Source organism: Periplaneta americana, chromosome 10 (genome assembly GCF_040183065.1).
Source record: "Periplaneta americana isolate PAMFEO1 chromosome 10, P.americana_PAMFEO1_priV1, whole genome shotgun sequence".
In the NCBI taxonomy this organism is placed as follows: Eukaryota; Metazoa; Arthropoda; class Insecta; order Blattodea; family Blattidae; genus Periplaneta; species Periplaneta americana.
Genome location: NC_091126.1, coordinates 111,750,758 through 111,766,009, shown reverse-complemented (window position 1 = coordinate 111,766,009; position 15,252 = coordinate 111,750,758). Strand labels below are relative to the sequence as shown.

Genomic DNA, 15,252 nt, shown 5'->3' with positions numbered 1-15,252 from the left:
ATACTGCTTTGTACTCTCGATGAAATTCGTGAATTCGACTATTTCAGCCTTGCTCTGGATTCGTCCACAGATATTGGTTCAACTCTCAGTTGTTTTTATTTGTCAAATATCGTAATAAGATAGTGACTGTAAAGGAAGAATTTTTAACTGTAATACCTATGACAGGTGAGACACGGGGATTAGATTTTTTTGAAGCAGTTAATTCATTTTTCGACAAATACAAAATTGACATGAACAAACTTTTGTCAGTGTGCACTGACGGTTGTCTCTCAATGATAGGTTGTCATACAGGATTTATTTCTCTGTTAAAAGGCATTTAAATGGAGACCAGTTATTAACATATCATTGCATTTTACAACACGAAAATCTTGTTGCTAAATTTTACGAAACTTTCAAATCTGTGATGAAGAAAGTATTTAACATTGCTAATTTCATTACATCACGTGAACTAAATCACAGGCAATTCATAGAATTATTCAGAGAGCATAATGCACAGTATAATTATGTTATTTATCACAGTGAGTTCAGGTGGTTGAGTAAAGGGAGACTTTTGAAATGATTTTTTAATCTTCGCCATGAAATGAAAGTCTTTTTAAGTGATCGAGTTAAAGAATATCCTGAACTATACTATTTTTCATGGTGATTAAATGTTGGCTTTCAGGCTGATATAACATCAATACTGAATGATGTCCAAATTAAAATGCAAGGTACAAATAAACTTATTACTCAACTGACAAATGCAATTTTTTATTTAGAAGATAAATTGAAAACATATACAGAAGAACTAAGTAATCATGATTTTACTAGTTCCTTATGCTTCCAACATCTTAGTCAAGAAAATTCAGAGGAAGAAATAAACTTGCAACCGGTAATAGAATTGCTCACTGTACTACGCCATGATTTCAGCGCGAGATTGAATGATTTTCGAAAGTTTCGAAACCCATTTCGATTAGTTAAAAATCCCTGGTCAGTAACGACAGAAGATGTACCTGGGTTGTCAATTTTTGACCCTGAGATTAGAAATCTCAATTATCAACTTACTGATCTCCGGCAGGATTCAGAACTAGAAGGTATTTTTCAAGAGAACGAAAAACAAATTCAGTTTTAGAGTTCTGGAATACAGTTCCAGAAAAAACAGTTCGAAAACTTGGTGTAGTGTGCATATAAAATGTTGTGTCTTTTTGGATCAATGTATATTTGTGAAATGACTTTCAGCAAGATAAAGTTCATCAAGGGTAAACATAGATCTCGTCTCACGAATGCCACACTGGTTCCGATCACCTCAAAACCCGGCAAAAAATCGATTTTTGAAAGTGCGAATAACAGGATGTACCTTACCTGCCATTGTTGTGTTATGTATGTGGGTCATAAAACTGCAGATGACGAATGCACTTCCACCCTCCTCAGTTAGTGGTGAGAGGTGAAAGTGAGAGTTAGTTTATGTGCTTGGTCCCTTGCCGCAAAGCTTATTTCTGACGCGCGTTTCAAGACACGTTTCTGGCATCTTAATCTTTTCTTATATGGTGAGTAATATATTTTTTGACTTTCTTTATGTCTATAGTGTCCTGACACAGTGGGTTTTTAATCATATCATTTATTAGTTGTTGTATTTTAAAGTATTTAATACCGTAGTAAATATCTACCGTCGGAAATAAAAAAAAAAATATTTACGCAGACCTACAAAATTTTCCCGAAGCTCCCGATTCTGATTTATGTCCGAAGATATTGTCTGACATTTCTATTTTTGGATTTTAGAAGAAAAAATTGCGCCTTCTTGCGCCTTTTGATGATATATCAAGAAACGTTTGCTATTGAGGGAATAGGTTAGAACGTAAAATTACCGATAATTGCAATTACAAGTTTATACTAAATGAAAAATATGAACTGTGGTTTTATATCATAAATAATGATTATTATTTCAATCTACGGTTATGAAATATCACTACAACTTAGTATTGTATTGTTTAAAAAGCCGCCTTAATTAGAATTTCTTTGTTTAATGATAGGTTGCAAGATGGCGTATAAACGGAAAAGAGAAACATTATATGCGATATGGCAACAAAACTCCGGTGCCAGAAAGGAACAACAGACATTTTTATTGAATCATGTCATAGCAGAAGCGGGAATTGAAAGCTCTGAAGAAAAATTGAAAATACTAAAAAGGGATATTTCCCGATTTTGTAGCGAGTTGTTTCGACGACTAGACAGAGCTGGTAGAAAAGGAGATAGATTCCTTAAAGATAACAAAAAATGGCTTAGCAGTGAGTTCATTTCTGACATTGATGTCAATATTCGTTCATCTTCAAGGCGGGGAAGACCGCACGCGGATTTTGAAGAGTAGTGTGAGGACGAAACGAAGGAAAACAGAAAACCTAAGTAGTTCCAAACGTGTGGAATCATTAACTTCTTTTGCAGCGGAAATGAAATACAGGGAAAGTGGGAACACTGATTCGGCAAAATTACTAGCTGAAATGGAAAAAATACCAAGACCATCACAAATACGAAGAGCCTGGACATCAGCATCAACTAGCACAAATTCCGTTGAGAGATATAACAATGATAATGCTTTAGCTCTCTTTTTAGACACCGGTGATACCAAATATTCTTATCTTTTGCAGACACGGAGCAAAACAGCTTAAAGCAGACATCTACCCATCATATCACAACATTTTAACTGCTAAAAAACGATGCTACCCAGAAAATGTTCTTCTTACACAAGACTGTGCAGAAGTTAAACTTCAGGATTTATTAGATCATACAGCAGTGAGATTTATGCAAGTACAAGAACCAGTATTATTCATGACAGAAGAAAAACACCTGAAATATTTTATATAATTGTTTAAATGGGGATTCGATGGAAGGAGCGGACAGTCACAATATAAACAGAGAACAGAACAAGGGACTTTTCCGACTCAGATATATTCTTCACGTCCTTGGTACCACTACAGCTTTACTTTATTGATTACAAATCTGAAAAAGTAGTGTTGTGACAGAATCCTAAACCTTCTTCTACTTTATTTTGTCGACCAATAAAATTTCAATTTAAGAAAGAAACAAAAGATTTTGTAAAGGAAGAAGCTTCCAATATAGATACTCAAATAAAAGATCTGAGAAAAACTTCATACAACATCAAGGGAAAACAGGCACAAGTAACTCATCAATTAATCTTAACTATGGTAGATGGCAAAGTGTGTAACGCTATGACCTCAACTTCTTCACAGAACTGTTACGTTTGTGGAGCTACCCCGAAAATGACGAACCAACTGAACGTTTTGGCTGCGAAACCTACAGATGCATCAACATTTCAATTTGGTCTTTCGTCACTGCGCGCTTGGATTCGTTTTTTCGAATGCTTGCTTCACATATCTTATAGGCTGGAAGTTAAACAATGGCAAGTCAGAGGAAATAAAAATAAAGAAGTAGTTGAGACACGGAAGCTGGATATTCAACAAAAATTTTGGAGGGAATTGGGACTTTGTGTCGACCATTCAAAACCGGGGGGCAGCGGAACATCAAATGATGGCAATATGGCCAGAACATTCTTCAACAGGGAAGACATATCTTCAGAAATTACAGGGCTAGACAGAGAAATAATTCATCGATTTGGAATAGTGTTAAAATCAATATCCAGTGGTATTACAATCAACACTCAAGCATTTGAATATTATGCAAGGAAAACTGCCGAACACTTTATATCTCTTTACCCCTGATATTATATCCCCACTTCTGTCCATAAAATATTAATGCTTGGTTCCACAATAATCTCTTCCGCAATACTCCCTATTGGACAGATGTCCGAAGAAGCTCAGGAAGTCAGAAATAAGCACTTCAAAGAATACAGAGAATCTCATTCCCGCAAAATTTCAAGAGACGCTACAAACGTCGACGTCATGCACAGACTTCTAGAGACATCAGACCCAGTCATTTCCTCTCTTAGAAAACAGCTTCAGATGAAACCAAGAAGGAAGAATCTTCCCAGAGAAGTAACTGACCTCCTCTGCTCAGAAACGCATCCTCAGTTCGGATATACTTTGCATGAAAGTGATGATAGTGAATGACTTCCTCAGGTAAGATCTCATAATCAAAGATGGTGAAAAACAGTGTTTCTCAATTTTTTTGAAACAGAAAATATTTCCATTTGAGTTTAAAACACCATTCTGTACTAATTTCTTATGATGCTTGATGTAATATGTAATATTATAAAATGAAAATGTCAATGTTTTTCATTTTTAAATCAATGCTATATATAATTCATGAAAACTAAATTAAAAAAGAGGATCGCGGACCATTGGTTGAGAACCAATGGTCTAATGGGTAATACAATGAAGTATATTTGTTTTTTGTGACTTACTTAAGTCAATGTAGTATAACAAATTTAAACAGTACATGTCAGTTAGCTTTAAATACTTTTGGCCGGGTTTTGAGGTGATCGGAACCACTGTGCAATGTGAACTTACAAAACCTGCTTATAATAGGCCACAAAGCAACCAGCTCGTATTGACAAAATTATGCAGGAGAGTAGCGGAGTTCGACCTTCAACTTCACAGCAGTAGTCAACATAACTGTAAGTTATCTTAAAATTTTGTAATAATAATAATAATAATAATAATAATAATAATAATAATAATAATAATAATAATAAAATATTAATATAAAGCAGTTAACTAATAATATAAAAATCAATGATAGTAATCAGTAATGAAAGTGTTTATCCATAAATTTAATAAGGCTGTGTGTTACCAAGTTTGAGTACTGTGAAATTTGATGCGGCTCTCCGACAGGTACTGTTTCTTATATCCGGCACTCTTGTCATTTCTAGTGAATACCACTGTTGTACAGTGTAACCTGTAAAGCGAAGCGTATCCACAGAAATATCAAGCCACTTTCAGTGCTCCTGTACGCGTTGGAAGCGCTGTCTTCATGACCTTGTACGACGTATGGTTAGTGAAAACAATTTTGCGATATTCCTTCGAGATAAAAAAGGAAAGAAAGAAAAAAAAACTTCACATACCTGTGCAGGTTCACACCTGGTCCAAACAACCGCTGTCATCCTGGCGAGAGCGTGTATGTAGAGATCTGATCGCTGAAACTGATCGAGAACAACTGCCGCTCTGTCGAAAGTAGGACGAACTTGGTAGTAAAAGAGATAGGCGGAGCTATGGCAGAACTTTCACCGCCCATTCTGAAGAATTAGCTGACGCGAGAGACAAGTTGACCACGTAATTGCAGTTGAACAGTAAAGATCCACAAAAGAAATAGCAAGACCTGACGATACAAATGACTCGACATATTTCATAACAGGTTTAATGCGCATGTTTTCATTTCAAAGCAGTCACTATGACTCAATACTTTCCATGAGTTCGCACAACACGGCAGATTTACGATATAATGAATATGTTTGTCCTGGTGAAACTTTGATATTCTCCCACACAGCACACGGGAGAAAAAAATAACGTACTTACGTTATTGAAAATGGCCTCAAAATAATTGTAACACACCACTCTAGAGATACGATGCGATTCCAGCGTAACTTTAGCACTTAATAGGTAACTTCCTATTGAACACAATCCTCCATACTTAATAATTAACAAAGCAACGTTTTTAGCGTAATTGGCTTCTGAGCCATCCCAAACACGAACTCCGCTCCTGAATTGAATTGAAAGAGATGAAAGTGTGTATGTATGTATGTATGTATGTATGTATGTATGTATGTATGTATGTATGTATGTATGTTATTATACGACGCTTTATCAACATCTTTGGTTATTTAGCGTCTGAATGAGATGAAGGTGATATTGCCTGTGAAATGAGTCCGGGGTCCAGCACCGAAAGTTACCCAGCATTTGCTCATATTGAGTTGAGGGAAAACTGCGGAAAAACCTCAACCAGGTAACTTGCCCCGACCGGGAATCGAACCCGGGGCACCTGATTTCGCGGCCAGACGCGCTAACCGTTACTCCACAGGTGTGGACGTATGTATGTGTAGTGTGTATGTGTGTAGGTAGGCAGGTATGTGTGTATGTATGTCATTAACACTACAAATGGATATACACCCGCTGGCAGTGATATATCTGTAGTGCTCGGGAAAAGTGGAACAAGTTAAAAATGTTAATTTTACAGGAGAAGGAAAAAAACTGTCTACACACACTGGTTTATGTCTATTTGATTTTCTTCTGTATTATTTATTGTAATGGGAGAAATACATATGTCTCTTTTCCCAAGAGAGCAGATGTTCCGTAAGTTATCAATAAATTAACAAAAAATGTTTGTGGAAATTGACTTATGTGACTTCTCCCAAGCACTGCAGATATAATATACAATAATAAATAATTACAGTAGTAAAATTACAATAATTACAACAATAAAAAATAAAATAAACGTAAATTTAATTCTAACTACAGTATAAATAAATGCAATAAACTTAGGACCATAAATAAAAACTATGCTATAATAACGCCTACTATAAGCAAAAGTAAACGTAACGTATAAATTATAAATACTTCTGTTAAACCCAACTATTATCAGCTTAATTAATAACATGACACAACTTAAATTACTACACTTCACCTACAATTAACCCTTTCCAGCCCAATGATTCCATATGGCATCATACACTTTACCTGCTCTGAGAATGCCTGTAAAATGCCAAATGACTCCATATGTTATTATAGCCATATTCTTAGTTATTTTTAAGATAGCTGGCACCCCTGAAATCCCGAAACAAAACACTATCGGGCAGCGTTTCTCCTTCATGTGAAAAAAAAAAAAATATTTTTTTTTTCAATTTAATTTGGAATCTAATGGGTTAAATTCTCAAACTAATCATTTCAACCTCTTCGTACATGTATTGATTTCGAGAGGATCACACTGATTGCCGCAAGTAAGCTGTTCCAATCTACTATTGTCCGGTTAACAAAGGAAATTTCGCTATGTCCGTTCTTTGTTTTCTGCATTTAAACTTAATACGTAATATGATCAGCCCTTCCTAAGTATGATAGTATCAATAATCTAGCACTGATGTCGGTTCATATTTGTATCCTATTTGTGCCTTTAACAATGCACTCAGTCTGGTTTTTCGTCGCATTGATTTGAGAAATTCCCACCCTAAATCTTTTATTATCTTTTCGCCATTCTCTTTCATATTTTGACATATTTTGCTGCCATGGGTTGGACTTTTTCTATTGAATCAATTTGGTTTTCTCTATACGGATCTCAACCTATTGATCCATGTTCCATAATTGGGTTTTGTACCTTAATTCTTTTGATCTTCGGATAGCTCTCTTAGGTATACCCATAGAGAAGTGAAGCATTTTAAAGGTTTTCCTTGTAATATTAGTAATTAATTCCCCCCAACTTGGTTCGTTACTTAAATTTATACTTAGGTATTTACAAGTGTTCTCTTTGGCACTAGTGTACCATTCAATTGATATTTGAGACAAATTTATTTATGCGCTCTACAGAAGTATATTGGATTCTTTTTTTCACATTGATTTTCATTTCATTTTCGTCGTCCATGTTTCAATAACGTTAAGATCGTTTTGCAAATCAGCGAAATAGGATTCATCACTTATTTTTTTATATATTCTACAGTCGTCCACGAATAACCCTACCTGACAAGTAGTGTATATATACATATATATAAGAAACAATAGAAGTGCAAGAACCGCCCCTTGAAGAACTCCTGATGTCACATTTTCTACTTCCGACATTTCTTTTCGTAGTCTGGCCATTTGGGTCCTGTTTTCTAAGAATATGCATATCCACCTTACTACTCGATTACCTATTGGAAGACTGCTTAGTTTCTTCTAAACGTTTTTAGTGAGGCACTACGTCGAAAGCTTTAGTGAAATCTATCACAAATCCATCTATTCTTGACCCATATCAGCTTCATTCCTATATTATAAAGCAAGACACAAAGGCGGTGGAAATAATTGAAGGGTTCAGAGCCATAGTGGGCTAAGAGTCATTTCATAAAAACGGAGTAAGCAGGGGTTAAAGTGAATACCAGAGTCTAATGAAGATTGATATATTATTTAGTTTGAATGTGTGTACTTCATATTACTTGCTTCATATTTCCATTGAATTATGGTAATAAATTCATTTTAACTCTTGTTTCTACGGTTTTGTAAATGGCGCTTGACTCACTATGGTTCTGAACAATAGGATTGTTCCAATCGCTTTTGTGTCTTGCTTTATAATATGGGAATTATGACAGCCGATCTACAGTCGTCTGGTATACTAAAATTATTTACTGGTGTATTAGAAATTCGCATTAAGTACGCTATCATGCCTCTCTCAAAATTGATATCGATTCCTGGTTTCCCCATCTTCAGCGCATGTAATTATAAATCCTACTCCAGTTATTTTCACCTTCTTTCAATAAATTTGCAAGAAGTTCTCTTCTGCCCTTTGCTTTTCTTTATCTAACTACTTTTTAGATACTAGAATTTCTGTTAAGTTTCGGAACTCACATTTCTTTTCCTGTACGCTGGCCTAGACTTCTTCTTAAGTTGTCTAATATGTCTTGTATAATATTTCGGGTCTGATTCATTTTTTTACTACTTTGTATGGTAAGTATTTAGAGGTGGCTTCCAGTATTATTCGTTTAAAATTTTCCCAAAATTTACCCACCTTTTTGACCTCTTCTTAGTTTGTTATATTGATCTATAAGATGACCTTGCAAACCGTTAATGTCTGCTTTGTTATATAGCTATTTTTTTCGAATGATATAAATAAATAAATATATATATATATATATATATATATATATATATATATATTATCTGATGCCAGTTTTGCTCGAGTTGAACACTATTAAGATCACTGATTCAAGGTATACAGGTGAACAATAAAGACAATACCAAGGTCGTATCAATAAGACATCTGAAAGGTTATTGTTCCTTATAGGTTTATTTATGAATGTGTAAATCATTGTTCTCATACTAGGTATTTAACACAGTTTCGTGAAAGGGTGTTTGTCTCTACCTGACCATTCCGGTTCGCCGCGGGTAGATTTAGATCCCGAATGAGAGGAAGAAACTATAAAAAAAAAGTACGTGAAAACACGTCCTTGCAAGATAGTTCGGTGCCGTGAATTGAAAATGGACTTAACCTCATAGTTATCACATACAGGGAGGGAAACCACCGCCTCTCTGAGCCCAAGTCCTTAAGCTGGCCTCGACATCGAAAATAAGTAGTTTCCGAGTTATCCCTATTCGTCAGTTATGTTCAGTTGAAGTGTTAGTGTGCATTGTGGCAGATATAATAAATAATCAGTGAAATAACAGTTCCTGACACCAATTTACTTGAATTTTTTACGACAATCCTATTATCAAGACTGACTTACGAACAAAAGCGTGATCAAAAAAACTAATGACCGACTCTCTTGCTGTCAATGAAGGACACACTCAAAATACATACGCATACTTAAGTAATGATATTAATACTGTATCTATTAATATTGTGATTTATCTAAGTATGACAGGGAGTGAGCGAATCTTATATGTATACGTGTCTATTTGTTAGAGATGTTATGTGTAAGCCGTGAAATCATATTTTACTATGCACCATTTGAGGTCCTGCCTTATTGGTGTTACGAGGTTCCAAACAATCTTTGACTGCTGACTTGACATTGACTACTATTTATTTTAAGGCACTCCGGGCAGCTGGAAATGTTGAATTTTTCAATTTATGGTTTTTCGTAGATTCGTGTTCTTTGAAATCTCCTCTTTTGAATGATACATGGTACATGTGAGATTTCACATTCCAAAAAGTTTTAATAGTTCCTCTTTATTTGTTTTGAATTTTGATCATATGTTTTGAAGCAAGATTTGTAGGGTTAACTCTGAAATTTTACTGGATATTGTTTATGTTTAGTATTTATTTTGCATTTTAATGGCTAATATCAAGAATATGATGGTGTAATCACACGAACAATTAACAGGCTTTATTATATTCAAATTAGTTTTGTGGCAAAAAATATTTTCTATAGCTGTTACTTCACCATATTTTGATCATTTGTATTGATAATTTAGCACAGTCTCATTTAGTAGGGAAATATATAGATTAGGCATCAGTATGTAAGAAAATACTGCATATATAACAGAAAATTTGCAACATTTGCGCAACTTTTATCTCTCGCGAGTAGTACGCGTAGACTAACTTTAACCATATATACACAATCTGTGCACTATGCAAGTTGATGCAAAACCGGGGTATGGCCAGACCTCGGTAGCCTACTTGCGGCTGAGATGGACGTGCCTGCTGGGTGGCTGTGGTCCGCTCTTGAGGGGTTAGCATCTAACCAGTGACATGGAGAGGATTTGATCTCCCTATTAATCGGTGAACATGACTAGCCGCCCCTGCAGCGGACTACGGTCGAGATGTGACCGGTACCATGAAATGGCATAGGCTCTGGATTAGGACGGGGTACGTCTGTACTGCCACAGGGAGCATTTTGCAATGAATGCATATTATTTTTTTCTCTATTACATTAATCAATATATGAAACTATTACATTATGCAATATATACGACAAAAAAGTTTTAATATTTTGAAAGAAAATAAAAGTTTTAATATTTTGGATTATTTGAAACTTTTTCTCTAAGTTTGGCTTTTTCCTTACAAAATGCATTTTTTTTCAGCTTCTATTACACATAGGACTGTGAAATTTGCTGGTTTCCCCATCTTGTGCGCATGTAACTATAAAATCTACTCCAGTTATTTTCAACTTCTTTCAATACATTTGGAAGTAGTTCTTTTCTGCCCTACATTTTCCTTTTCTAACTATTTCGTTAGATCCTTGAATTTCTGGTAAGTTTCGGAAACCACATTTCTTTTCCTGTACGCTGGCCTAGCATTCTTCTTAATTTATTTAACATGTCTTGTATGATATTTCGGGTCTGATCCATTTTATTTACTATTTTGTATGGCAAGTAATTAGTGGTGGCTCCCGATATTATTCGTTTAAAATTTTCCCAAACTTGAATCACGTTTGTGCCCTCTTCTTAGTTTGTTATATTGTCCTATAAGATAACCTTGCAAAAAGTTAATGTCTGCTTTGTTATACTGTCATATTTTTCGAATATATATATATATATATATATATATATATATATAGGGTCATATATCTGAAAACAGTTTAGCTCGAGTTGAACACTACTAATAGTAATATTAGTAATTAGTTCCTCACAACCTGGTTTGTTACTTAAATTTATACCTAGGTACTTACAAGTGTTCTCTTTTGGCACTAGTGTACTACTCAATTGATATTTTAGACAAATTTCTTTATGCGCTCTACAAAAGGATAATGACTTACTTTTGCTCACATTGATTTTAAATTTATTTTCTGTCGCCCATGTCTCAATAATGTTAAGATCGTTTTGTACGTCAGCGATATATGATTCATCACTTATTTGTTTATATATTCTACAGTCGTCCACGAATAAACTTACATGACAAGTATTGTGTATATATATATATATATACAATAGAAGTGTAAGGACCGCCCCTTCAAGAATTCCTGATGTTACATTTCCTAGTTCCGACATTTCTTTTCGTAGTCTAGCCATTTGTTTCCTGTTTTCTAAGAATTTGCATATCCATCTTACTACTCGATTATCTATTCGTAGCCTGCTTAGTTTTTTCTAAACGTTTATAGTGAGGCACTACGTCGAAAGCTTTAGTGAAATCTATCAAAACTCCATCTATACTTTCCCCCTATCAGCTTCATCCCCTTATTATAAAGCAAGACACAAAGGCGATGGAAACAATTGAATTGTTCAGAGCCATAGTAGGCCAAGCGTCATTTAATAAAAACGGAGAAAGCAAAGGTTAAAGTGAATACCATAATCTAATGAAGACTGAATATTATTTAGTTTGAATCTGTGTGTTTCATATTACTTGCTTTATATTTCCATTGAATTAGGTTAATAATTTCATTTTAAAACTTGTTATCTTCGGTTTTGTTTATGGCGCTTGACCCACTATCGTTCTGAACCCTTGAAATTTTCCGATCGCCTTTGTGTCTTGCTTTATAATATGGGAATTATGATAGACGATCTACAGTCGTCTGGTATACTAAAATTATTTACTGGTGTATTACAAATTCGCATTAAGTACGCTATCATGCCTCTCTCAAAATTGATATCGATTCCTGGTTCCCCATCTTCTGCGCATGTAATTATAAAACCTACTCCAGTTATTTTCACCTTCTTTCAATAAATTTGCACGTAGTTCTCTTCTGCCCTTTGCTTTCCCTTTTCGAAATATTTCTTTAGATACTTGAATTTCTGGTAAGTTTCGGAACTCACATTTCTTATCCTGTACGCTTGCCTAGCTTTCTTCTTAAGTTGACTAACATGTCTTGTATAATATTTCGGGTCTGATTCATTTTTTTTTTAATTTTTTTATGGCAAGAACGTAGGGGTGGCTTCCGATATTATTCCTTTAAAATTTTCTCAACCTTGACCCTCGTTTTTGCCCTCTTCTTAGTTTGTTATATTGATCTATAATATAACCTTGCAAACCGTTGTCTGTTTTGTTATACTGCCATATTTTTTGAATGATATATATATATATATATATATATATATATATATATATACGGTCATTTATCTGAAGCAAGTTTAGCTCGAGGTGAACACTATTAAGATCACTGATTCCAGGTATACCCGTGAATAGTGAAGACAATCCCAGGGTCGTATCAATAAGACATCTAAAAGGTTATTGTTCCTTATAGGTTTATTTATGATTGTGTAAATCATTGTTCTCATACTAGGTATTTAACACATTTTCGTGAAATGGTGTTTGTCTCTACCTGACAATTCCGGTTCGCTGCTCGTAGATTTAGATCCCGAATGAGAGGAAGAAACTATAAAATAAAGTACGTGAACACGAGTCCTTGCAAGAGAGTTCGGTGCCGTGAATTGAAAAGGGACTTAACCTCATAGCTATCACATAAATGGAGGGAAACCACCGCCTATCTGAGCTCCAAGTCCTTAAACACCCGGTCAGTCATGACCGATTGCAAACTTTCTTTATTTTTAATTGATTATTTTACGACGCTTTCCCAACTACAGTGTGTGAATGAGATGAAGGTGCTAATCCCAGCGAAATGAGTCTAAAATCCAGCGCCGAAATTTACCCAGCATTTTTTTCTTAATAGACTGAGACATGGCGTATTCTACTACAGGTGGGTATATCGGTGGCGGAAAGTGTAACGTCAATGGTTTATAGCACGGCCTGACATTCCATTGTGAAAATGCCGCGAAGGTGCTGTGTATCTCGTTGCAAAATTGATTATATATTAAAAGTGTTGTTAGTGGATATGTGACGAATTCTATTATTTCCAAACGCAAAACATTACGTAATAAGTGGGTGAGAAATATTCAAGAGCAAACTGGACTAGTTCAGATGCTAGTGTCGTGTGTAATATATATTTCGTTTCAGACTGCTTGAACGTGTAGTTTCGAACATGGATTCGAAAGCTGTGCAAAACGTGTTTGTGTATGACAGGCCAAGACTGAAAATTGGCTCCACTCCTACAATTTTAGAAGGGCTACCAGTATATCTTTAAAATGCCGCCAGAGAAAGGAACACTCTCTAAGATAGGGGCGCAGACACAAAGAAAAAGAAAATGAATTGTTGAATTTTTGTCACGTAAAAATGCTGCTCAAGAGGACAAAATAACGATTTTGATGTGTTAATAATAATAATAATAATAATAATAATAATAAAACTAATAATATTAATAAAATAATAATAATAATAATAATAATAATAGTAATAATAATTTATTATTTTAGCTAGCAGAGTTAAGGCCGTAAGGCCTTCTCTTCCACTCAAGAAGAAAGGGATCATTTGCTTCGAACAAGTTTCCCTTTGTTCTGAGAAAATAATATCAGGTTCTGAAATGGCAGACATAAAAAGAAATGTTGTGCGTTATATTGAGAAAAAATTACATCAAGATATTATGTATAATTTCAGATAGCATGAAGTAAATCAGAATTTTTTTTCAACATTAAGTAAGAGATCAGATTATGATAGTACTAGTGGCGTAGCGTCAATGTAAGCTAAAAAGCTCAGCTTCCACAGTTATTAATAATTTCATAATAAACCTGCAGTTTATGGACAAATTATTCATTAATTTTAATAGAGTTTATATTTACGCGTTAAATATTGGGGTGCTGCAGGTCAGGATGATTTGTGTTGCAGCAGTAAACAAGAAGAATGCACAGCCTCCAAGCAGACTGGTCTCTTACACTCATTTTTCTATGTAACCAATCCCGCAGATTTTCCATCCCTTTCTAGCAAAATTATAATGGTCGCAAGGCTCGCAATAAGCAAGCTTTGACATTGAAAGTTTATATTTACGCGTTAAATATTGTGATGCGGCAGGTTTTCACATTCCAAATAGTTTCAATAGTTCCTCTTTATTTGTTTTGAATTTTGATCATATGTTTTGAAGCAAGATTTGTAGGGGTAACTCTGAAATTTTACTGGATATTGTTTGTTTTTAGTACTTATTTTGCATTTTAATGGCTAATGTAAGTAATATGATGGTGTAATCATGCGAATAATTAGCAGGCTTTATTTAATTTAAATTAGTTTTGTGGCAAAAAATATTTACTATAGCCGTTATTTCACTATATTTTGATCATATGTATTCATACTTTAGCACAGTCTCATTTAGTAGGGAAATATATAGATTAGGTATCAGTATTTAAGAAAATACTGCATATATAACAGAAAATTTCGAACACATTTTTCGCAACTATTATCTCTCGCGAGTAGTACGCGTAGACTAACTTTAACTATATATACACAATCTGCGCACTATGCAAGTTAAGGCAAAACCGTTGTATGGCCAGACTACGGTAGCCTACTTGTGGCTGAGATGGACGTGCCTGCTGGGTGACTGTGGTCCGCTCTTGAAGGGTTAGCATCTAACCAGTGACATGGAGAGGGTTTGAACCCCAATTGATCGGCGAATATGACTAGCCGCCCCTGGATCGGACTACGGTCGAGACGGGACCGGTACCATGAAACCTCTTAGGCTCTGGATTAGAACGGGGTATGTCTGTACAGCCACAGGGAACATTTTGCAATGATTGCAAATTATTTTTTTTCTATTACATTATTCAATATATGAAACTATTACAGTATACAATATATACGACGAAAAGGGTTTAATGTTTTGAAAGAAAATAAAAGTTATAATATTTTGGATTATTTGAACCTTTTTCCGTAAGT

The 15,252-nt window shown here is 34.8% G+C and overlaps 1 protein-coding gene across 4 annotated transcripts in view; it reads right to left on the bottom strand.

The window, feature by feature from the left end:
* The window catches only part of Alas (5-aminolevulinate synthase), a 440,304-nt gene extending 435,139 nt beyond the window's left edge, over positions 1–5,165 (bottom strand). The window contains exon 1 of one of the 4 annotated variants that reach the window (XM_069838039.1): positions 5,012–5,165. In XM_069838039.1, the coding sequence (XP_069694140.1) occupies positions 5,012–5,050 (39 nt within the window). In that variant the 5' untranslated portion in view covers positions 5,051–5,165. The remainder of the gene's footprint in view (positions 1–5,011) is intronic. The other 3 variants (XM_069838041.1, XM_069838053.1, XM_069838048.1) reach the window with 3 other exon arrangements.
* Positions 5,166–15,252: the final 10,087 nt, after the last annotated feature.